We start from the raw sequence: 25352 nt of genomic DNA, 5'->3' as shown, positions 1-25352 counted from the left end.
GTGGGTCAGGTGATACTGACACCCTCAGGTGTAGGATGATCATGCACTTGTATACCGTAAAGTGGTTCATATGCCGCTGACACCGGGTGTAGGACGTCAAATGGCGCTCCTCTTTGCAGGGTTCTCTGCCTTGCAAACTTTTACTTTCCCTGGACTTGGGTGGGCTTCCCAGCCCAGAGATGTCCAACCCTTCGTTCCTTCCCTGCCTCCCTCATCTGGAGGACGCCTGCTTTTCCTCGTCCTTCCATCTTCTTCCCTGCTTTGACTCCCACTCTTCGACTATCACACCCTTGTTCACACTTTTTTTTTTTTGGGCTCCGTCCAGGAAGGTCAGGCAACCCTGGCGGAGACCAGACAGAGAATGGTGAGCAGCCTGGCTCACTTTCTAGTGGCTGTGGTGGCCAATGTAGGGTCCCACTTGGGTCCTTGCGGCGAAGTAGCCAGAAACAACAGAGTCCAACACAATGCTACTCACATACAACATGCCACACACACTTCTGGCATTTACAGAGTCTTGTATACTTCACAAGAGTACTGATGGCGCAGATGTGGGAGACCACCGATGGCGCTTTATCCCCAAACACTATGCCACTATTTGTTAACGCTCCTGAAATGTAATGCACTGCATAAATTGGCTAACTTGTTCAAGTTTACAAATTGTACAGTTACATTTTACATTTCAATTGTACAGTTACAAATCAACAGTACTCTCTCTCTATAATAATTTCAAATGTTTGCCTACCTTTGGGCGTGATGTCGGTAGAGTCTTCAATTTTACGCTTTAATGTCCAGTTATCTCGATCTTTGGAGCCTGTTAGTAGGAAACATTAGCATCATTAGTACTTGTTAAGACGTTAATAAGTGAACGCAGCATAATTAGCTGAGATCGACAACTAAAGAAAGCAAGAACTCTTAAAAGGGACGACAATTACCAGTGTCGGTTCTATCAAAATATTAGACAGATACAGAATGGGTGTACTGCAATAGTAGATTTTTGCTTGCAGCTCGCCAAGTTAATAAATAGTTATTAGAGTTTACAGACTGCGAACTTACTCAAATTCTCTGATTGTGAAATAGCTTAGTAAAAAAAAAAGGGCATCGTTATAAAAGTAAAACTGCATAAGCATATAAGTGAAATTTCTTAGTAAAAACTTAATTGTTAATAACACGATGGCCTGGTTGCAAAGGCTATCTTTGAAAGTTCGACCTCAGCAGGTGAAAAAAATGATATCTGATGATTATTAAATATGTAGAACAACATTGCAATGTCAGAACTACCTGACAAGGAGTAGCTTAGAAGAAATATAATTGCATGGAAAGAGAAAACAGCGACAATAACATGTAGAGCGACGTATTTCAACAGAAACCTGAGATAAAAGAAAAAAAATTATATTATATAACATCAACAGAAAGTTTCTATAAAAAATCCTTTTCTTTCTTCGCCCATCCCTTTTCTTCAAATACTAACTACGATAGAGCCCACAGCTTTTTCACATATATTACAATAATTGCTTTTGTCTAAGGAGAAAGAAATTAAGAGACGAGAACTTACCAACCATCACAGATTTGGAGGAGCCAGATTTGAGAGAGAGTTTAGCTGTCATGTTGTGCCAATGTTTTTGTATAGCGTGCAACTTTCCTTTTCTTTTGACTGATAATTCGGAGGAGGCCGAACTCGGACTTTCACTACGTTTATGAGTCTCCGTCTCATTTCGTTTAGTCTCTACATGATGATGCTCACTGAACAGCCACTGATGAATCTTTTTCCTTCGTACCACTTGGTTTTCTATAATCCTCCTTCGTTCCCGGGCAATCTCTCGTAGACTTTTCTCTTCAAGGTCCTTAAGGGATACATGAGGAATGTCATCTTTTGTGTCCTCAAACAATTTACCCGGTTGTTCACTTGAATCGGAACTTTTTTTTGGCACCTGCACCGGAGATGGATTTAAGTCGGATGTCCTTTTCACATCTCCACAAGATTTCCTCTCATTTCTAAAAGAGAAATGGGGAGAATCGTTTGTCATAGTTGCATCATCACTCTCATCCTCATCAGTACTCGTAAGACTGTCACCAGCTGCCGTGTGTTGGTCAAGATCTGAATCAGCATCGATTTTTTCAGCGATTTCACGTTGTAGGGCGTCAACAAGTGCCCTAGCTTTGTGTCCAGATGGTGATGTTTGGAGTTCTTCTGAATCCTCCATAACTGATGATACACAGTGGCAAGGATCACAAAATCGAATAGTACGAACACATTCCAGGTGAGAATAAAAATCAGTTTGAAATTTGACTTTTAATAACTTTTAAGTAGTCTGAAAAGAAAAGAAAAGAAACAAGAAAATGAATTTCAGAAATAACTCATATTTAAACCTAATACAAAATAAAATCAAACAACAAATTCAGTATCTAACTGATAAATACACTTAATGCATTTTAAAATATTTTAACGCGTTTAAATAAATTTTAAAATAACAAAAAATGAAATGAATTTTAAAATATTCTAATAATATTCTAATAATTCACACTATGAGATATAACTTAAAACGATGCCGCCTTATAAAAAATTAAATGAATTTTAAAATATTCTAATAATTAAAAGATAAAATTATATTCTAATTAATTTGCTAAAAATTAAAATCAATTAAAATTCATGATATGGTTAACAATATATCGAACATAACAAGTCCATAAAACAATAAATTAATCATTAAATTACAAGGATGGCTAAAATGCATGCAGATGCTGCAAGCATAGGAAACATCTTGAAATAATAATCTGACGTTTGATAATTTCAATATTTGGTAGGCTGCCGAAACTTCGTTTCATTAAACAATTAATTTGATATTTTAAATAAAATAAATTTAACAAATATTGTTATTTTTTCTTGGGATGCAACACTGATTGGAAATTAGTTTTAGAGTAAGACGTGTTTAATGTCACCAGCCATGTATAATTTCTGGTAATAATCAGAACTCCTTCATATTACGAAATCTGATAAACTGCTTAGCCGGTAACCGTTCGTCATCCTTTCAGACATATGCACCAACCAATTAAATTTATGTTATTCTGATTAATTATTTGGTAGCTGTGAAGAAGTTTTGTTCAGAATTTATTCTTAGTCAAATATTATACATAAAGGGCAGAAATAAGAAAGGCACAAATTGGAACAGTATAGCATTAAGGGTAAGTTGCTACAATGGATGAAAGGGTGGTTGAATGGGAGACGACAGAGAGTGGTAACCAATAGACACTACTCTTCATGGACTAATGTTATTAGTGGAGTTCCCCAGGGTTCGGTGTCGGGCTCATTGTTGTTTTGTATATTTATCAATGATATTGATGAAGGTATATCAAGCTTAATGTCCAAGTTTGCAGATGATGCAAAGGTTGGCAGGATTGTTAATGACAGTATGTTACTGCAACAGAATTTAGAAAAGCTGGGCAGATAGACAGAGAAGTGACAACTGAAGTTTAACATTGATAAATGTAAAGTACTGCATATGGGTAGAAGTAATCCCCAGAGAAACGTACCAAATGTGAGTTATTATACCCAGGATGGTAGAGAATGAAAAAGACCTGGGGGTAATTGTGTAGTCAGATATGAAGTTTTCTGAGCAGTGTACTGCATATGGGTAGAAGTAATCCCCAGAGAAACGTACCAAATGTGCGGTATTATTACCCAGGATGGTAGAGAATGAAAAAGACCTGGGGGTAATTGTGCAGTCAGATATGAAGTTTTCTGAGCAGTGTAGACAGGCTACTAGAGTCGGTCATGGGATGTCAATGATATTCAGGAATTTTGCTAGTAGGGAAAAGGAAGCGATTATCCCTTTACATAAGGCAATGGTCCGGCCGCGCCTTGAGTACTGCATACTGGTCTGGAGGCATAATCTTAGGAAGGATGTAGAGTTGCTTGAGCGTATACAAAGAAGGGCAACGAGATTGATTAGGGGAACGAAGGGATCCTCTAACCAAGAAAGGCTTAAGTTCAGCAAATTCCAGCGTCTAGATACTAGGCACGAGGTGTATAAGGCACTGAATGGTTTGAGCAGGCTCAATAATGATAGCAGTCTTCTTCTTGCTCAGATTTCGCACCTGAGGGAGCATAAATTCAAACTGAGGAAAGATACGTAGAGATTTGCCTTTAGCCAGCGGGTAGTTGATTGCTGGAACAAACTTCCATCTGTCGTTGTGGAAGTTGATAGCTTAAATAATTCAATGAAGAACTGGACAAACCTTTAGAGCAAATGGGATTTTTTTTTGATTTTTTTATTTATCATATTTTTTTTTTTTTTTTTTTTTGACTGATGCTGTATAAGTTTGCTTTCTTGCATCATATATTTCTGCTAATGCTAATAGTTCTTTACTTAAGTTCTCAATTTTTTGAATAAATTTAACTTTGATCTACTTTCGGATCCTACAGTTTTTTTTGTGTGTGTATTAAAACATCTTCTAAGGAATGTTGAAACTGATATCTCACATAGTGATGTGACTTCAAAATATCGGCTGTACCGCAGAATTCATATTCAAACAAAGCATATTTAATTTATCAGAAATTACTACAACTTCCTGTAACAAATAACAAATGTATATATATTTAAAGAAAAATAAATTACTAACTTAAATTACTTTTGATAAACCTTTAAAAAATAAGTTTACTAAGGTAAGTAATCAATATTTGCACTTTTTTAAAAATTAATAATATAAACTTATATGTAGAAATTAATATAATTAAAAATATAAAGAAAATATTCTTCGGACTCATAGATGTTGATATCTAATAACAGTACTAAACCTGTCGGGAGAGTCATACAACGACTACTCTACTGACGATGTTTCTCAAATAAATTAGAAATGATTAAATTTCTCTGCTTTTTTATTATCTAAAAGGAACTATAATGATGGTTCTTTCACACGAGCAATGCAGATCGTTTTTTTTATATACTTTCTTTTTCTGTCTTTTCCTTTTTTAAAAAAAAGGTCTAATTACATTTAATGATTTCCAATTTGTTTTGATGACGTTATGATTCCGGTTAGTGTCCATTGCAGCAATCATCTAACTATTCTGGTAGTCACAACCACTTAGGTTTTTCTATTGAACGTACAAGCTGATATTTTAGCTGTCGTAAGAAATTACATGTTTAAGAAACTTATTCGCTCCACCAATTGACAAAAAGACTTGTATTCTTCTTGTTGAAAACGTACTTAGAGTACCAACAGCACAGTTCTTTACAAGCCATCCGATTCTGATTGGTTAATGTCTGTTAGTCTGTTATAAACAACCGGTTGTCACGGAATTGGGAATAAATTGAGTTAAAAGTAAACAGCCATTTCCCCTATCCTTTATCTTGAGAATGGAAGTTGGAGTACAGTGCTGCCATCTTCTGGCTACGTATTGAGCAATACTAATAAAATTTAAATTAATAGTTAAAAGATGGAAATTGACAAAGCTATTAATTTCTTCGCTGATTTTCCGTATCCTACTTTAATTTTGCAACATTCATAGATCTTATACTTTTTGGCGCACCGAACTGTCGCAAGTCATAGGTAGTTTGGTGGGCCAAACTACCTATAACTTGCTATCAGCACAACATGTTCAATCAGTTTTTACAACTGCACATAATCATTTATACATATAGTGGTATTCAATCAGGGTTGTCGCAGGGGAGCTGAATTTTCTTTCGCACATCGACTGCGACGACATTATTGGATGAAAAATTAGAAATCTTTTGCAATTGGTGTCAACAGATAATTGAATGTACGGCATGCAAATAGCCACTGTAACATGATAAGATCACTAGTTCCTTGGTATCAGATAAATACTGTGCACTTTCCTTTCACTCTAATAACAACAAATTCCAAATTACAGTAACAAAACTGTAATAACAACAAATATGCTCCAATACCACTTTTCTGAATATCGGAAAGATCACCTGTCTTCCCTGAGACCAGATCGACTAAGAAGCCTCAGGCAAGCGCACAATATTTATCTGATACCAAAGAACTTGTGATCACACCATACGACAACGACCATTTGCATATCGCACGTTCAGTTATCTGTTGATGCCAATTGCAAAAGGTTTACAGCGGCAGTCACAATTCAGAAAACAATGGAATTCACTGGTGTGTCGAAACCAACCATTTCAAAAGTATACAATGGGGGAAAGGAAAATGCAGCTCTACAAGAAAGAAATGTGGCAAAATCGGTATTCTAGGAACGAGACAGCAGGAATTTCAAGCGAATTGTGCATCAGAATAGAGGTTCAGTGTGCAGAAAATGAGAGAAAATTCAATTTAGGCAAAGAAAGACCAAACCCACTTGCAACTTAACTATATGGGGTTGAAGAATCTAGGATTTGGTAATCGTGCACCTATATGAAAGCCACTTCTTGCTGTAAAAAAATCGAAAGAATCAACTACAGCGGTGCCGCCAACTCCAAGACTGGGCAGTAGAACAGTGGAAGATTACGTGGTCTGACGAGTCTCAGGTTACACTTTTTTGCATTAACAGCAGAGCAAAAGTGTGACACGAAATTCATGAAGCCATGCATACGGACTGTCTCGTCGCCACCATTCAAGCGGCTGGAGGTGGTTTCATGATATAAGGGTATGTTCTGTTGGTACGGACTGAGCCCACTCATACTGTTTAGAAGGTCGTGTTACCTTTCTGTCGAATCGGATTTCTACCGGATTGCGATGGATTCTTTCAAGACGACAACGGAACTATTCACCGTGAAAAAACCGTATCTGAATAGTTCAAGGAACATTCCCAAGATTTCCAACATCTACCCTAGCTGCCTAGTTCTCCATATCTGAATCCAAGTAAGAATGTCAAGGATATGTTGCAAAAAGGGAACTTCTGCTTCTGTTCTCTTAGACCACAATACAGCAGCTGACAAATATCCTGATGGAAGAATGGTCAAATCTGGAGCTACACTCCCTCAGACACCCAGTGGAATCCATGCCACAACGTATATGCACTGTAATTTGTGAAAAAGGTAGCCCTACTAGTTATTGAATGAATGTTTCTAACATTTAACCAAAGCCTGCATACTCTGTGAAAGGATTTGTATGCTTTACGGAAATAAACATTTATTGATTAATTAACATAAAATTTTTAAATGACTTCTGCCTATTAAAAATGCTGTGTTGTTGGCAAACATTTTAATGAGTAAACCGAAGAACAAGAAACAATATTGGGGAAAAAACAAACTATCACAATAAGCAGTGGTAATTAGTAAGCAGCATAAGCAACGCCCTCATAAGTAGCACAGCTGGTAGGATCGCCGTCCTCTCCACACCGGAGAAAAGACCTCAGTTCGAGTCCCATCGATGACGGAAGGAATTTTTATGGGTATTTTTCACAACGTGGCTGAGTTAGTCGGTCTCAGGCGAGCGTAGAATAGTTTTTTCTCCCGGAAACGGGTTTTTCGTCTAGCAAACAGAAAACCGACGCCAGAACATATGCAATTTACAGACAATACTATAGAACGTTCGGTAAAATACACACCATTCTTTGTTCATAATAGCAAATTTGGAATGAATGGCATCGATTTAATTGTATCTCATATTGTGACTACTTTCACAACGAGTTACAATGTATTGCACTACTTCGATTAAGTAACGCTTCTCCAATGGAGAAAACTATTATTACTTATTCTCAGCGGATACCACCATCCAGACGGCACCGTTTCGAGGCTTGTTGGCCTATTGTCCGTGTGTGGGGCAGGTACCCTGGTTATTGCAATCATGCCAACCCAGTTATGAAGTACAACTCCACAATTTTATGCCAAAGGGTGTACATAATAATATTTACTAAGCAAATAAAATGTTTTTATAAAAGGCATATATGAATTTGGGAATTTACTAGAGAACATTCGGTGAAAAACACACCATTCTTTGTTCATAATAGCATAGATAATATACACGGAGCAATATGGCCTTATTCGCCAATGCTCCTAAAAACCATTCTACTACTAGCATAAGCAACCTAACCTATGACTACAGAAAATCGATCCCACAGCAAATATAAATTATTGACAATGTAATGGGCATTAACAAATATTTTAAAATTCGTTCCAATATAGTAGAAGGAATTTCTATGGGCAGTGAAAGTCATTCACTAGCTATTACGTGACGCATTCTCGCTACAATTCCACTCTGTCTCAGCAACAAACTGTTGGTCTAAAAATACACTATTCGCAAAAACAGTCGGTACTACGAATTATGTGGGTTAAAGGTATACAGAATGACACAGAAGTGTGCATCTATCAATTGACCTTCCACCATCTATGGAATTTCTATTCCCTATAACAAATAAAGTGTCTCAGTTTGGTTTGTTGGTTGTTCGATTTTGATATGAAAACATCTTTGGAGGCACTTACTAAATTTTTCGGACTGAAGCAAAACCGATTGGTAACGAAAATGCAAGGCGTAAATGACACAAATTACGTCACTTCCTAAATTACGCTAACTCAGTCATTAACGTTGATTCGATAGAGTTAGTAGCGGCAGTGAGCATAAAACGTTACATCGTTCATAACTTCAGTTCTAGCTGTCTGATTTTAAAAATTTAAACGGTTTTGATTTTTTCAAAGATATTTTCACACTAAATAAAACATCTTTCGTGTGTACAGAGTAAACACGCGGTTTTCTTTATGTGAAAACATATATAGCGGCACCTAACAATGGAATGTAACGAAAATGCGAGACGAAAAAAGAAACTGTTGACAAATACTTATATTGTTGCAGACAAATACTTATATTGTTGCAATCATACTATTCACAAATGGCTACAATCAAATGGCTATACAAATTCACAAATGGCTACAATCAAATGGGTAATAATTAGGCTATTGGCTTGTATTTCACTAGCCTCTTCCAAGCTAAGGATGTTTTCACATAAAATAAAACATCTTTCGTGCGTACAAGGAACACACGCGGTTTTTTTTTTTTTTTTTTTTTGGTTTTTTTTTATATAGCGCATCGGCAGCTTAGGCCATAATGCTGCCAAAATGAGTACTTCAAGAGTTAAATACTTCTGTACTGTACTCAAGAAAAAAAATTTATATACTGTATACAGTATATGTATAATTTCTCGGCTTGGGACCCACGTAATTACTATAGAATAGTTATGTTCTCTGCCAGCCGTCCTCTAAAAGTTCATTGGTACAACGATTTTAGGTTGAAGATCCGTTGTAAAATCTAGGCATGTACACTGTACTAGATTTTACAACGGCATGAAGCTATTGTACCAGTTGACCTTGTTTACTTGCACTGATATTTTAAATAGTGTAACAAGGCATAGGGAAAAAATGAAGTCCCTTAGAACCAGTTTAGTAAATCTAGTTCCAGAAGGTCAAATATAAAATCAAACATTTCCATTTCTCTTGATGTGTTTCATAGCAGCAGAATAATAATGATTTTGTATCATACATGAAGGGGAGGGTTAAACAACTCGCACAATGATATTGTATTAATTCATGCACGAAGTAACAAAGTGAATGCCATACAGCACAGTATTACTATGCTGAAATTTCATTGCCGATTGAAGCCTTTTTTGTTAATTTACTTTCTTTTCGATAATCGAAAACAATTTGTAAAGAACTGTTTCGATTATTGTTTTCGAAAGAGCAAGACCTCCCATAGGGGAATACTTGTTTATGTGGCCAAAATCATGAATGGTGCGTTTTAATAGGCCTGACGTAGACGAATGGCCAGGAGCGTGAGTGGACCGGGGTTCAAGCCCATGACTGCTAAATACGATTAACGTTTGTATTGATGATTTACTGTAAACTCCACTGACTTGGTGGTCGTGCCGGAGTATAAACAAGAGCAATTCGGAACGTTCTATTATTATTGTTTAAGTTATTATTGTTTTTGGCAGCAGATTATCTAGTATAAAATGCCACACATCCCTTTCGTCGCCATCAATAAAGACAATAATTCTCTAATGCTAAATTCGCTTTGGCAAAGATCGGAAAGAAAGTCTAGGACTGAAAGAGTTAGAAATGAGGTGATAAGGAATACAATGAATGCCCAAAAAAACATTATTAATAAAATAGAGGAGAAAAGATTGGAGTGGTTTGGCCATGTGAAGAGAATGGAGGACGACAGATTGCCCAGAGGAGCCATGGAATGGATGCCATGAAGAAGGAAAAAGAGAGGAAGACCAAGAAGGACGTGGATAGAGGGTGTGTGAACAGCTATAAATAGAAGAGGACTGGTGGACGGAGATTGGGAAGATATAAGAAAATGGAAAAAAAAAATAAAGGAATGACCTTTCGATGTTAGGTTGAGGAGAACCGTTGTAATAACGGAATAAATCCTAAGAAGAAGAAGATTCGCTAATGTACAGTATAATTCATAAAGGACACACATACACTAGTGCGCAAAAATATGAACACTCAGTAACTTTCAGCTTTACGCTGTAGAAAAATATATTAAAAATGAATTGACCAAATGATTATTATATATTTAAATACTCCTCTGTTTGTAGTTTAATTACATATATCAACGCTCTCACGTATATGTACTTATAGAAAAAAAAAAATCCGAGTTTAGCATTTTATTAAGAGAGACGTGCCCTTGCGGTAGCACAGTTAGTACCACACCGAGGAGAAAAGGCCTCGGTTCGAATTCCGTCAATGACGCGAGGAACTTTTATGGGCTTTTTTTCATAATATGGCTGAGTTAGTTGGTCTCACGAGAAGGTTGCAAGAGTTTACTCCCGGAAATTTTCCGTTCAGAAAGCAGGCAAATATACCACGAATATACACATTTTATATACATAATATAGTGACACATCATAGGCTTAGTTGTTCTGGCGCTTAATAGATACTAATACTAGCGAAGGTTACACCGGACAACAAGTTTTAAACTTTTGACTTTTTTACTTCCGAAATATGGTACAACTCATGGATTCTGATGGACTGAATTAAAATCTGAAGCCTAATTGAAGTCTAATTGGAAATTGCCTAGCAGCAAAATTAAAAATTCCAATAATCGTCACCTGCATCCCTGTAAGGATGCAGGTGACGATTTTGAAAATTTGAGAAATGTAAAAACATAGTAATTTTTTTTAGTTTCCGTTTTCTTTTATAATAATAGGGGGCCCTATCATCAATATCCAGCCGTCAGGCTGGATTCTCGACTGTACCCCCTTGGTAATGTTTCACCCTAATGAAAACATTCACCGTGTTCATCACTAATGTGTCCCGGATTATCTGGGAAAGTCTCAATAGAAATGGAGGAAGTGTATTTTTGAGACATATTGTAACCGAAATTTTGATACGTTTGTAATAAAATTTCAATCAAAATTCTGTAGTTGTCTATTCTGTTGTTGCTCAAAAAAGTTCAAACTTTCTTGAAGGATTTCAAGAAAGATTCAAGAAGGATTTCAAGAAAGATTCAAGAAGAAGGATTTCAAAAGGATCTAACACTCTTTCAAAATGTTCATCTCAGTAACATCCTGATTTGCGGACCGACGAATACACATTCTTCGATTTTGGCATCACTAAAGCATAGAAATGTTAGCTTTAAATATTGTGTCCTTTCACAGCGTTTGTGAAAATCTTCATTAGACCTAACTTTATGTTCCAGCAGTGATAAATATATGTTTGATTGACAAACTAATGGCTTATAGATGACATTCACTTTTTTTCCAGGTACAAGGGAACTAAATGTTAGTTTCGTAATGAATGGGCTGGCTCGACTGTCCCACTTGCACGAAAAGCAACATTTTGTATAGTCAGATTGTATACCTAAAATACTGCAATTTTAATACTGCAATTTTATACTGCAATTTTAATACTGCAATTTTATACTGCAATTTTAATACTGCAATTTTATACTGCAATTTTAAGTTTTTTTTTTTTATTATTATTAAAAAACGATATTCATTTACTTGTCAACTTCTGGAACGAATTCGATCTAACGGACCCAGTGTTTCATGGTTCAGTAATATCGAAGCTGTTGATTCAGTACTAGTTCGTTTCCAAGATCTAGATAATCATTTCTTTGTGCATTTACTACCAATGGAAAAAGTTCCACAGATTTTCCTGATGCCATTTATAAATGACATCACACAACCAAGTATTACACAATTTACACAATGTAAGAAAAACAGCATTCCTCACAAAACTATGTGTAACCTCTTGAAAACATCAGTATTCAACACATTGTTTCTCTTGCGTAGTGTACACTGTGAAATTAAGCTATTAATAACGATCTGCATTCCTGGTTGTAACCATTCAACAAAGAGGTCAAGGCGATCATTGTGGTAACATACTGGTTCTGTGAAGCTGTTCCAGACAATAGTTACAATTATCCAACGTATAGAGTAAACTCTTTAAAATCTGCCCCCCCCCCCCCCCCCTTGAGGATTGAGAGGTGCCAGATTTCACAGAAAATTTTGCAAATACGGTAATATCAATTTTAAATACATGCCTAGCACAGCATTAGAGAAAAAATATTTTGGCATTGAAGAATAAAATAATTAATTATTCTTCTTAAGTAATAATTATAACCAAGAATGTGCAGTCTTATATCAATTTACATGATATTTTTATTTTAATTACGTACTGTAAAGAAATTCAATCCATTTTTCGCTCATAATAACAGAGAATTGTGTTTTGTTTTTGACATAGGGGTCCAGAATTTTACAAACCGGAACGGTATTAATAAAATATATTTTTAATAATCAAACAAGTACGTGACGATAACGATGCGTACTGGCACGACATCCAGTTCGTCATATGTTGAATTAAATCTACCGTTTGCGCGAATCAATAAGTTGCTCTTCATTCAAGTTTTTTTACCTACATTTATTTTGTGTAAACCTATACTGAGTAACTCAGACTGAAATAATCTTTCTGCAACTGTAATGCCTGATTGTGAAAAGATCTTTTTAAGAAAATTCCAGAATGCCACCCACTCACGCTAAACAAACCTGCCAGAGCTGTGTTCGGAAAATCATACACATAATGGTCCCTGCGCACAGGTTCTTTGCGAAAAATGTAGCAAAGTTAAAGTCTCAAAGCTGACTAGTGCCTCCCGGGCCGCATACGCTTGCGGTCAGTGTGGGAATGCAGTGCCTGCACTAGTTAACGCATCACCTGACCGAGATTCCACCCCCCCCTCACATGTACCCCGATAACTCGCCGCGAAACCACATGTATTATCCCTCAAGATACATCCGATAAAAATAGTACAAAGGAAGATGTGCATCAGCCAGCTCAAACGGATGGCACTAACAGAAAAATAGCGTCGACAACAAAATTACAAGATATCAAGGATTCAATAACAAACGTCTGCACACACGGCTCCCAGTCGAAAATGTGTCGAGTCGCAAACCGATATGGCTATGAACCCGCATCCTACCACAAACGCCGAACATCCATAGCTATCGGAAGTACAAGACGCCAAGCAGCCAGCCCAATTACAGGCGATACTCGACATCTTTAAAGCATCTATAATCCGAACTATTGAAAAGAAAATGAATGAATTGTGCTGTCTGATAATCGTCTCCCAATCCTCTCAGAACAGCAACAGCTGTCCTGAATGGCTTACACTTCGTTCCTCAACGGACATACCTAGTAAATGGTCACAATATAAACCTGTGCCCTCGACTAGCATTCAAGGTTCCTCTTCAAACCTTTCCGGTCATAGAGATCGCCAGTTAGAAGGAAAATAAATCCCCACTGAAACTCAGCCTACGTCTAGTCAATCGAATCTAAGTCAATCGAACCAAAACACCAAGCAGTATATTCATGCAGCTCAGAAAGATGCCACACAATTGCAGCCTCCCCACAAATCCAATATCAGCCCAAAAGGAATATAGCGCCTGCCCAACCCTCAGGGCCTCAGTCTAAGAAATGCGACAACACCCTCAATATGCCAATCAACAGATCACCCTTGCAATACCAGCCTATGACTGGGGCCCAGATAGCGGCGACATAGTCGGAAACTGCAATGCATTCGGCAGAAAAGAATCAGCTAAAACAGAGCTCCCTGCCGAGACGAACAGTAAGCCGATCTTATGTTATCAAATTGTTATATTAGGGCCACCCATTATTTCTAATATATACCCGTATATGTATTTTGTCTGTAAATTGCGTATGTTCTCTGGTCGATTTGCCTGTTTTGCTGGACGAAAAACCCCAGTTTTTGGGGGAAAAAAAACCTTGCTATCTACGCCTGAGACCGACTAACTCAGCCACGGAGTGAAAAAAACCCATTAAAGTTCCTCGCGTCATCGACGGGATTCGAACCTGGGCCTTTTCCACCCGGTGTGGGGAGGCGCGCAGACGATCTTATGCTATAGGAACATCCACCACCTCATAGCTCCAAGCAGTAAGCACTACGGGAAAGGCGAAAATCAGCATATACGTCTCGCGACTCCCCGCAAACCACGGCTGATCAAATTGCAACAGCCTTGAGAGATGAGTGGCAACTTTATGCCGCAGAGGAAAAACTCCCAGCCAAGCACCAGAGCTATGCCTCCTTCAAGCTCGAATACGACTCCGAACGGTATCACAACGAAAAGTTCATCTATATGGCCAGTAGGAACCATCATGCGTCCCTTTTACAGGAGAGCAACACGCCATAATGACACGCTGGGAAACGCCAAGACCCCCAGAAACAAAGACAGCTGACTCAACTATAGCCACAGTAGCGGTCAATTCATCCAAATGTTAGATGCTTCAGTGCACGCTCAGCTGCTACCTCCCAACCCGAGTTTCCTCCCGGTATGGCCTCTGGAAAGACAACCCCAAAACATAATCCATCAAACTGAGATGCCTATTACTATCAGGATCACATTAAGAGAAACGGCCCGTCCTCGACAGAACCAACCGACGAGAGTCCGGACAATTAAAAGAATCCCTTTGACCCCTATGGTCACACTGTTGTATCAGAACATCCGCAGTTTAAGGAATAAAATTGAAACCATGGACAAAATATTGTGATCGAAAGAGTTTGATATTCTTTGCCTCACCGAGACCGGGCTAGAACCCAGTGAGCATTACATTGCAGCTACGACTCCAAGTGGCTATGGCTCTGTACTCACATCCAGAAATAAAAGGAGGGGAGGAGGAACGTCACTGTTCTACAATCAAGCCATCCTCACCCTTGAGAACAGCAACTACAGTAACTCAGAGATTACGAGGCGCTCTACGCATTGCTGAAAATGAGGTCCATTTCCATTGAAGCCTGTGTCATTTACATACCTCCCAATCATAAACCAGAAACAATGCAAGAGGTGACCAACTGGATCCTTCACCACTCCACACCTCATCAACGAAAATTGTTTGTGGGGATTTAAACCACCTCCCGCCATGTCTGGAACATATGAAAATATTGCTCCTCTCACAGCTTGGAGTGGTTGGCCTTACTGTAAAAAACGAAGGCCCCATAAGGGGTATAAACGAACTGGATCTGATTTTCAATTCAATTGCCTGTACGCTCGAGACTCCTGAAGATGGTTACTTTAACTCTGACCATGACTCAAACCTATTACAACTAGAACCACCAATCCCAAGTTACAACCCAAAAGGACAGGTGATACGAAGGACAATCTATAGTCCAAAATATCTGGATGTTTCTAGATGCATTACAGCAGCATCTCTCATCCCATGGTATGTCCTTGAATCCTGCACTACCCTATTAGCAGTCGACCTGTTAACTCAATGGATTACTATGGTACACTGCCTCAAAGACAGTCACTATCACTCCCCACTATAGCATGATGGTCCCAAATATAAACTCCAGCTTTCAACTAAAGTGCCAACTCCATAAGCAATGGGAGCAGTCTGATGAAATTAATGACAGGATAGCCTTTTCAAGAGCAACAGCCATTTTCAACTGCCAAAAATCCCATGCCATCAAGAGCTATTTTGATCGTTTGCTAGCAATAGGTAAGATACCATACACAGAACAAACCACCAGTTTCCCAGAGCAACTCGACCCCCAGAGGTGGATTGACTTCATAACCAGATCTGAAGACGTGGCGGGATCCAGCAGTAACCGCGACCACATATTCAACCATGACAAACAGAACTCTCTGACAACTATCACCATATCAAAGAACCAAATCTTGACAGCTTTGAATTCAACCCCGTCCTCTACAGCTGTGGATGCTGATGGAATACCGCAGTTCATGTTGAGATGTCTGGGACCCTATACCATCGAGCCCCTTGTTAGCATCTTTAATGCAATGCTGACCAGCCGCATCTTCCCTCATCAATGGAATATATATCTGGTAAGGCCACACCCAAAAGTAAGAACGCCGTCATTGGAAAAGCACTTCAGACCCATCTCCAATTCCTCGTGTCTCCTGAAGCTACTAGAAAGAGCCCTCCTTTCAACTCTAATAACTCACATACTTACAGATGCCCCACCACAAATTTATTCTTCATTACCAAATAGGTCCACCATTACCAATCTCCTTGCCACCCCCCACAGCATCCTTACAGCATTTGAGAGAAAAGAAGAACTCCTCATAACATACCTCGACATCGAAGCAGCTTTTGATGCTGTTCAGGTACCTGCTCTCCTACAACTGCTTGAAGACCACTACTCTATAGGCGGGGATGCATTGCACTTCCTCTCATCACTCCTTCTCAACCGTACTATCATACTCCATCATTTAAAAAACACTTATATCAAGCAAATATCTACAGGAGTACCACAGGGGGAGTCCTTTCTGGTCTCCTCTTTACTGCCATTATATCCCCTTTCATAAGCCAGAGACTAGATGTATTGTCTTACGCGGATGATTCAAAAATATTGACCACCATCCAAGCAAACACAGACCCCTCTAGAATCACAGAGGAAATTAACAGTGTCCTCTTCGCACTAGCGGGCTACCTTAAATAATTTGGACTTAACATTAACCCAGCGAAGTCTAAGTGCATGTTCTACTCCCTGAAGAAAGAAACAACAATCATCTCGCCCAACATCAGTGGAGTTTTCATCCCGACTGTTCCTTATCATTTAGATTTGGGGGTTGTCTTTGACACAAAACTCAGATTCAACAAGCACATTGACAAACTCATCAGTCGTGCGGCGCACCTGAAATGGAGAGCGAAACAACACCTGCATTACATCTCAGACAGGGTTACAGCAACAAAATATGCCAGGACCATTATACCTCCCCACTACTTGATGCAGCTGAAATCTGAGCGTCAGCAGCATCCACGATCATAAAACCCATCTGGGCAGCAGAATATTGACTCCTGAAATGGATAACCTACAAGCAGGTTACCACCCCATGTTCATACAACTAAAATGTCCCAGGCCTTGGGAATCCTCAGGATGCCCTCTCTCATTGACAAAAAAAGACTGATAATCACAGTAAAGATGTTGACCGGTCTGATCACATCTTCTTAATTCTGGGATCTCTGTAGCTGGAGGATTCCACCTGCCCAGCTCAGAGACACTCCAACTATTTGCCCTCTTCATGCACACCTCCACCTATCAGATCGTTTCCTACCATACCAGATGCTCGGACGAATCCAGGACATTTTCCGAAATATACCCCCAGGGGTATATTTCGGCAAATCTGGTGAGTATATGATTGGCACACCCAGGGTCCTGAGCTGGATATCATCATTCTTCTCTTTCTTGGTGATTCCCCCCTCTCTCTCTCTCTCTCTCTCTCTCTCTCTCTCTCTCTCTCTCTCTCTCTCTCTCTCAGGGGTTACTCAGAAATTTTTTTTTGGCTGGTGCAGCAAAAGCCTCAGGCTTCCTTGCACCATAAGGCTAATTATAATAATAATAATAATAAAATTGCCGTCAACCGACGATATAGACGTGGGATACTCGGCCCAATACATTCCATAGACAGCGAACTGTCAGCTGCATCTGCCAATCCCCTTAACTAATACAGGAAATGGCGACCACAGGGGACGTAGCGCCACCATCTCTTGAGAAAGCATTGCAAATCATCGACGGAAGTGAAACTGCCCCGGTTGGAAACCCCTGTGAATTAATTAGGGAGCATAACGGGAAACGAGTCTGACAGTGCTCTTGCTGCTCTCTCCCATGAACTGTGAGGACAATAGTCACTACTGTAAATTGTATATGTATTTTTCGTTTTGTTTTATCCCTATATAATTTAATGACATATTGTTTTTGTTTCTTTAATGTTTTTGTAACACCTCTTATTTGTAAACCCCTGGTCTCTTGGCCGTGAAGGGAAAGTAGCAATACTGAACCTTGTAACCAGTTACAATCAAATGTTGCAATAAAGATTCTCTCTCAACCTCTCTCTCTTCTCTCTTTATAGCCATTTTTATCCACGCTAAGAATTTTCTTTTTCTCTTTACTCTCAAGTGTTCTAAAGTGACGTCAAACTGGTCACTGGCTCACACATGCGCAGTATGCGTTAGTCACGAGTGGTCAGACACACGGGTGCATAAGTACACGTGCCTTGAGTGACCGGGGTTCAAGCCGGTGACTGCTAAATACGGTGCTGTTTCTTGTATTCTGGCTATCTTGTGAACTCCTCTGACCGTCTGGTCGTCCCAGAGTATAAACAGAAAATTTATTTATTTATTTACTGAATGATCGATAACACTAAAAGAGAGAACTGTCACCCTTTTTAGCACGGATTCTTAAAGACAAATGCGATCGTTGATAGGAGTGAAGAACTGCTTTCTCAATATTTCCGGATTGTGCAGTAATGTTTTTTGTTGTTGTAAAATGTGCTGGATTTTACAAAATTTTCCAGCATTTTGTTTATTTAACTAAATAAAAGCAGTAATTGGTCATTTGAAGGATTTGTCTGGAATCGCCTAAGGTTGCATTTTTGTTACAATTAAAAATTACAGAAAAACAGAAAAAATTATTAACGAAACTACAAATCAAAGGTTTTTGAAAAAAAATTAAACCCGATAGCTCTTCATCATCGTGTTTATCTCATAAAAAGCGAAATATTCAACACAGCTAATTACCTGATATCTGGTTGCTGAACTTCCCGATACGTGTCTGGTAATTGCAGACTTAGTGGGCAATGGTGTAATGACCTTCAACTGGTCCACACCTTTTTTCAACTCATGTGATTTAGCACACGGTTTCTGAGAAGCTTTCGCCTCTTTGTTGGGATAGAAGCGCATTCTCTAGTATTTTTGTTCAATAACATCTGTAATCATAAATTATTAAGTAAAAGCAGCAAAAGATGTTATCCCAAGCAGAATGAAAATAAAGGAGAAAAATAAAAAAATATGTACCGATTTGGGAGGGAATTTCTTCTGATTACATAGGCCTCAAATGGTTTTTGAAGGTCTGGAAAATAATGATTTTGTAACTCACGTACGCTGAGTTCAAAAATGACATCCATTTGACTATACCACACAGTTTTTTTGCAAAACCAAATCTTTTTTATGCTTTTGAATAAAAAAATGATTTTGTAAAGATTTTGATTAAAGCAAAATTAAGATTACATTTTTTTATTACGAAGTTGGCAACAACTGATTATCCGATTTTTCTGGTCTGACAGCGAACAGACCAACCTCAAAGTAGTGCTGAAAATGCGTAGTGCAAGATGACGTTAGTATATAAGTATATAAACATTCAGTGACAGAATAACTGCCCTACTCTAAAACATTTTTAATGGCACTTGTAAGACACAAAGTCTTACAAGTTAAATTTAAATATAATTTAAGAAAGAACGCTAGATAGTGATATTGTAAACCACAAAAGAAAACACTTAAAGTCACTAATATTGTTTAAGATAATGGGTCTCGCGCTAATGGAATTAATTTAAGAGAAGGTTAAATTTAATGTACAAGCAAATATACCTTGAAGAAAAACATTAGAAACAGATATACGATCAGTGCCCACACCGGAAATAGCAAGCGAAGATAGCAAGACGGAACAGTGGGGGGTCAACTGATAGTATGGCAAGGGACGGTTTGGTCCAGAGATGACAATAGGGGTACCAGCGGGGGCGCTCTTGTTTACTGCAAACAGAGCAGGTGTGGTCATTTTATAATAAGGCGAGACGAATCAAGAAAATGGACGCAGATGTTTTCCGGATGGAGTCTGAGCTCCGAAATTCTGGTCTTTTCCAGAATATTCGAGAATTCTATAGAAACGGAAGTTCTCTCTACACCGGAAGGGGACGATGATGGTCAGATAGAAGTGATTGGTTGAGGAAAGGAGGGGCGTTACTAAATTTTGGGAAATAAAAGGGGAAGAGCGCGTGCAAAACGGTGTGTGGAAAAAGTGAAAATGTGTGATAAGATGTTTTAGATATGTGATGAAGTTTTTCGGAGATGATTTTTCGAGATGTGATAAAGTTTTTTTGGAGATAATAAAGTTTTTCCGAAGATGATAAAGTTTTCTTCGAGAGTGATTTTTTGGAAAGATAGGCCCAGGAAACAGTCCCCGGAAGCGATCCACCAGTAGAACCAGTTATGGTGAGTTCACTAAATTCTGATAGTTTTAATGAAGTATAGATGAGTTACAGAAAGGGGAACTTTCTCGAGATGAAGCACAGAAGTCCGAATGCGTCCACTGAGAGATATATTTGAAAGGAGGACAGCGAGAAGAACACCGTACCGTCCTGTGGAAATAAAGCGATGGGAAGCGACCCCTACTGAATGATCCGGCACAGCAAAGAAGGATACGAGACCAGGATGATCGGCAAAGCGAAAAGTGTCCCTGGCAGAGTTTAGCATTCCAGATGAACGTTCCCAAACCAATGGAGGACCCGATGCAGAGCAGAAAGTCACTGGCCACACGTTGTATTAGCGGTAAGATCCAAATCCCCAGAAGTAAGTGGTTAAACAACGAATTTACCTCTATGTAATTGCAAAGGACTGCAGGGAAGATAGATAAATATTAAGTGAGATTTAGGGAAGCATACAGTAAAGAGTTAAGTTAAGGTATAGATAAGTAAGGAAATATCATAGAAATAGTTAATGAAGGATGGTTTACAGTTATGATTTATTTACTGATTAATCAATGGAGTAAAAGTAATAATTTTGGACGGGTTAGCCTATAGAGCAGGTACAGTTGTATGTTATTTATATAATGTTACTGAAGTAGAGAAATTAGTCGCTATATGCTGAAGTTTACCTGAGGGAATGAAGAAATAAATAATCCCATGTATATTTCATTAACATATAACTTTAAAGTGCTGGGGAGAGAATAGAATAGAATAGGATAGAATAGAATAGTTTGTAGAGTGGACATAATTCCAGAAGAAGAATTGTTTCAACCATGAAGAAGAATGTAGGATTGTGCTAGATAGGTGTGAAAAAGAAAGATATAAATAGATAAATAATAAATGTCAATTGTAATTAAGAAAGAGTTAAATTAAACTGATTGTACGAGATGTTAGTGGGCCTATAGTAAGAAGAAGATGATGGATGGGAGAGCCTAATGACCAGTAACGTGATCCAGGCCCTGTACCTATATATGAAGTGAATAATGTGCAATGATTTGTCTTATCTTTTATTTGTAAGTATGTATAATAAACTGATTGTATTTCACTTAATGAAAATGGAGTTTGGTCATTTCTGAACACACAGCAAAACCCAAAGGAGGAGTGCCCTAATATAGAAACTCCCTCAGAACCGGAATTCTTCTGTGAGATAACAAGTCAGATGCAAAGTGGGGATTTTTAGGAATATAAATAACAAATAATAACAAAATAAAAAGTAATATAAAAAAAAAAAAAAAAAAAACGCCACCCCCACAATTGGCGACCCAGCCAGGGATAAATAGAGATAGATTGTTTCATCATTAAAACGCCACCCCCACAACTGTCTGAAAATTTGTCTGTCAGTACATCGTCATGATACTCACATATGCAAATGATCAAACAGGTCGTATGTTAGAAGACAAAATGAGCAGGATACAGAGCCCTAGGGTAGTCGGTGTCACACATGCAATTATTAGTTGTAAAAGAAGACCGAATACGGTGAGTCAGTGTATCAGAAAGACTTTTAAGTTGCTCAAGACCACGTGGACGAGCACTGTACACGGATGGCACTGAGATCCGTAAGGATGGATATTCCATCCTGAAAACTGCAGTTCCTATTGGATTGAGATCTTATGATAACTGGTCGATTTTGGCACCAGCGTACAGTAGCACGCAGTAGCAGTTCAGTAACTGACCTATTGCTGTGGTCTGAAGCACTCAAACATCAGAGCGTGTGGACTACCGCGAACCTGCTGGAAGGCTGCGGTGGATTAGAGACAGATCTGCATCTGAGAAGGATTATAAATGATGTTAATTGATCTTTGGCACATCTGGTATCAAGAAGCAAAGGCAAGTTGCATTCACGATGTACACTGCACCGTTTCACTACATCTCTTTGTGTACAGCAACTTCAGCCATACAGAGGTGGAGCCAACTGGAATGAAGAATGGTGACAAACTATCTTTAGTGAGGAGTCAAGATTGTTTTTTGGGCGCGATGAAGAAGGATTAGTGTGTAGCGACTCCCTGGCGAAAGAGGTTTTCCTACCTGTATTTAACAAAGGCATGCAGCTCGAACACCAAGAATCAGTTATGATGTATCATCATTAATGATAGCCGTTCATTAGTGTAACCTTTTATTCGAAGAGGACAGTAATCTGACACAAGCTAATTTCAGAGAGTTTTATTGCAATGCTTTTTTTTACCTACTGGCATGTGATGCAGGAAAGCAAGCGCATGAGCTTATGTAGCAGCAGCAGCAAAAAAAAAAAAAAAAATTTTACACATCCATTCCCTCTAAAAGTTTGTCCAGTTCCTCCTTGAATTTATTTAAGCTATCAACTTCCATCTGTCGGCTAAAGGCAAATTTTCGCACATCTATTCTACAACTGTTTTTCCTCAATTTGAATTTATGCCCCCTTAGGTTTGAAATCTGAGCAAGAGGAAGAATCCCATCCGAATTGAGCCTGCTCAACCCATTCAAGCCCTTATACACCTCAGTCAGATCACCTCGCAGGTACCCAGTCTCCAGGCGCGGCAATTTGGAGAACTTAAGCCTTTCCTGGTAAAAGGACCACTTCGTTCCCTTTACCAAACTTGTTGCCCTTCTCTGTACTCGCTCAAGCAACTCTACATCTTTCCTAAAATGAGGCCTCCAGACCTGTACGCAGTACTCAAGGCGTGGCCTGACCATTGCCTTATACAGTAGAAAGGGACAATCACCTATTTTTCCCTACTAGCAAAATTCCTATATATCATTGACAATACCCCATAACTTGCTCTGGCAGCCTGTCTGCACTGCTCAGAAAACTTCATATCTGACTGCACAATTACCCCAAGGTCTTTTTCATTTTCTAGCACCCTAAGTGTAGTACCACACAGTTACCGTCCTGTTATGTCCTTGACATGACAGGACGGTAACTTCTTAAAGCCACATCTCAACCAGCCGAAACCACGCTGCTTTTAAGAGAACTGTTAGCCCATGCATAGAGCGATTTCCTGAATAGTATATAAGGAACCTTTTTCACTCAACGACTGGACGGCATAACGGTTTGCATTGGTGCTAGAGGTGGTCGTACTCCTTACTGATGTGGGGTATTTTTCCTAATTAAAGATCTTTTGTTCTAATGTTTTGATAACTTCTTTCCTTTACCCTTGTCTATTTGTATACGGAAACTCAGCTATGAGGAACATCTGATTGAGGAATGGTTGTCAGGTTGAGGAATGTCTGACAGCTGCTTATTATTTCAATTTCTTAGCAAATGATCTGCATTCATCTTCAAACAAGATTGGGAATGTGGTGTAAACATAATCGCGTCTGAATCAAGCGGTAGCTAACAATCTCTGAGGAGGTTGTAGTGACAGCATCGGTGATCCTGAACTGGTTGCTCATAAGTTGAATATTTTTCATTCTCGTTCACATGTGAGGAAGTTTTTAAAGTTGAGGATACTAGCAATTGAGCTGATACTAAATTATAGCTGAATAATTTTATGATAACAGAAGAAACTAGAAAGGAAAGTGCAGGGTAGGGGGATTATGATTGGTAGAGGAGGAGCATGGAATAGAAAGTTGTTCCTTGTCAAGGGCCTGGAAAGTTTTCCGCATCCAGTTGATAAGCGCATTTGGGTGGAGCAAACATTGGTGGTATGAGAAAGAATTCTTTTTGAGAGAGCCAGCTTTCTGACGATGATGTTGCATTGTGTCTGAACCTTAGTCAGAACAAAGGTAGCCGTACTTATTTATATCTGATTCTGTTTAGTCCAGTGGCACATGCGAACTCATTTGGTTGCATCTTGAACAGAAATATCCCTGAGATGGTGGGAGATTAATTCAGTCCCCAAACGTTTTGAGCACATCTCTTAGATAAAGTCAACTGAATCCTGTTATAATTAAATAATCGTAATTTAATTAATATATTTAATTAATAAAATTAAGCAATTAAGCAGTGCAAAGTAATAAAAGTCAACAAGAAGTGCTCTTGTAAGAAAATGCATAACAGCTCTATAAAGAGCGTTAATACGAAGGATTCTGTCTCGTACACACTTTGATCAAATGTGGTTATTCCGAAATATAAAAAGAAAATTTATTTATATCTGTATTAGTTATTACATTTCTGCATTGTATCGTTATTTAGACTTTTATCGCTTTGCAGCAAATTCCTTATAAGAATATGGCATTGCAATAGATGTGCCAACCTGCTACCGTTTGACAATGGTCAGAGATTCGATTCCCTTCGCAAACCAGAGATTTTGTTGTTGTTGGGTTTTAAGTACATCAGCGGGTCCGACCATACTGCGTTGTATATAATGTCTATACAAGTTCACGGGCCAATCTGCATGTTGTAGGGGCTGAAAAACCTACAATAACTCACGGGGAAAATCCCTGCCTCCTTCTCCTGAGGTTGACTAAGTATAGTTTCAATTGAAGAGGACTTCAGAAATTCTTCCAGTCATAGACGGGAATTAAACCCACACCTTTCCACACGAGTGATAATTGGTGCAATCACTATATTGTCACAGATATTCGGAGGAACTCTTTACAGGTCTGTGTCAGGGCTTTTAAGCGACCGATGCGGGGAAAAAATAAAATTCGGCCGTTTGCTAGCAACACGCAAAGATCCCAGTAATACCGTATTCATTTTACCGCTGTCCCCACTACACAAAAATTCTCACTGATTAATTAATTTGTCCATTCTCTGAGATCTGGCGATGGCCTATGGTCGGTTCTAGGCTTACGTTTTAACATGGTCCTTAACTCTCTGCAATATGTTTTCATTCCAGGTTGCAGTTTATCGTTCTCAAATGGACGACTGAAGAGAACTTTAAAAATTCCTTCAGTTATCGACAATAGTTGAACCATCAAATATCGTTGTCTGCCACTCGCTTGGTGAGGTCTGGGTTCGATTCTTATCGATGACTGGAAAATT

General features: G+C 38.7%; 1 protein-coding gene across 2 annotated transcripts in view; it reads right to left on the bottom strand.

Annotated features, from left to right (window-relative positions):
• The window catches only part of mdu (mitotic spindle positioning protein meduse), a 182143-nt gene that overhangs the window by 118426 nt on the left and 38365 nt on the right, over positions 1 to 25352 (bottom strand). The window contains exons 2-3 of one of the 2 annotated variants that reach the window (XM_090374355.1): positions 1553 to 2309; positions 743 to 811 (exon numbers count right to left, since the gene is read on the bottom strand). In XM_090374355.1, coding sequence (XP_090230481.1) covers positions 743 to 811; positions 1553 to 2201 — 718 coding nt within the window. In that variant the 5' untranslated portion in view covers positions 2202 to 2309. The remainder of the gene's footprint in view (positions 1 to 742; positions 812 to 1552; positions 2310 to 25352) is intronic. The other variant, XM_090374356.1, reaches the window with a different exon arrangement.

The sequence above is a fragment of the Mastigoproctus giganteus genome, chromosome 5 (assembly GCF_048544385.1).
Source record: "Mastigoproctus giganteus isolate SK-2022 chromosome 5, ASM4854438v1, whole genome shotgun sequence".
Taxonomy (NCBI): domain Eukaryota; kingdom Metazoa; phylum Arthropoda; class Arachnida; order Uropygi; family Thelyphonidae; genus Mastigoproctus; species Mastigoproctus giganteus.
The sequence above is the reverse complement of the archived record's forward strand: the minus strand, read 5'-3'. Positions and strand labels throughout refer to the sequence as shown.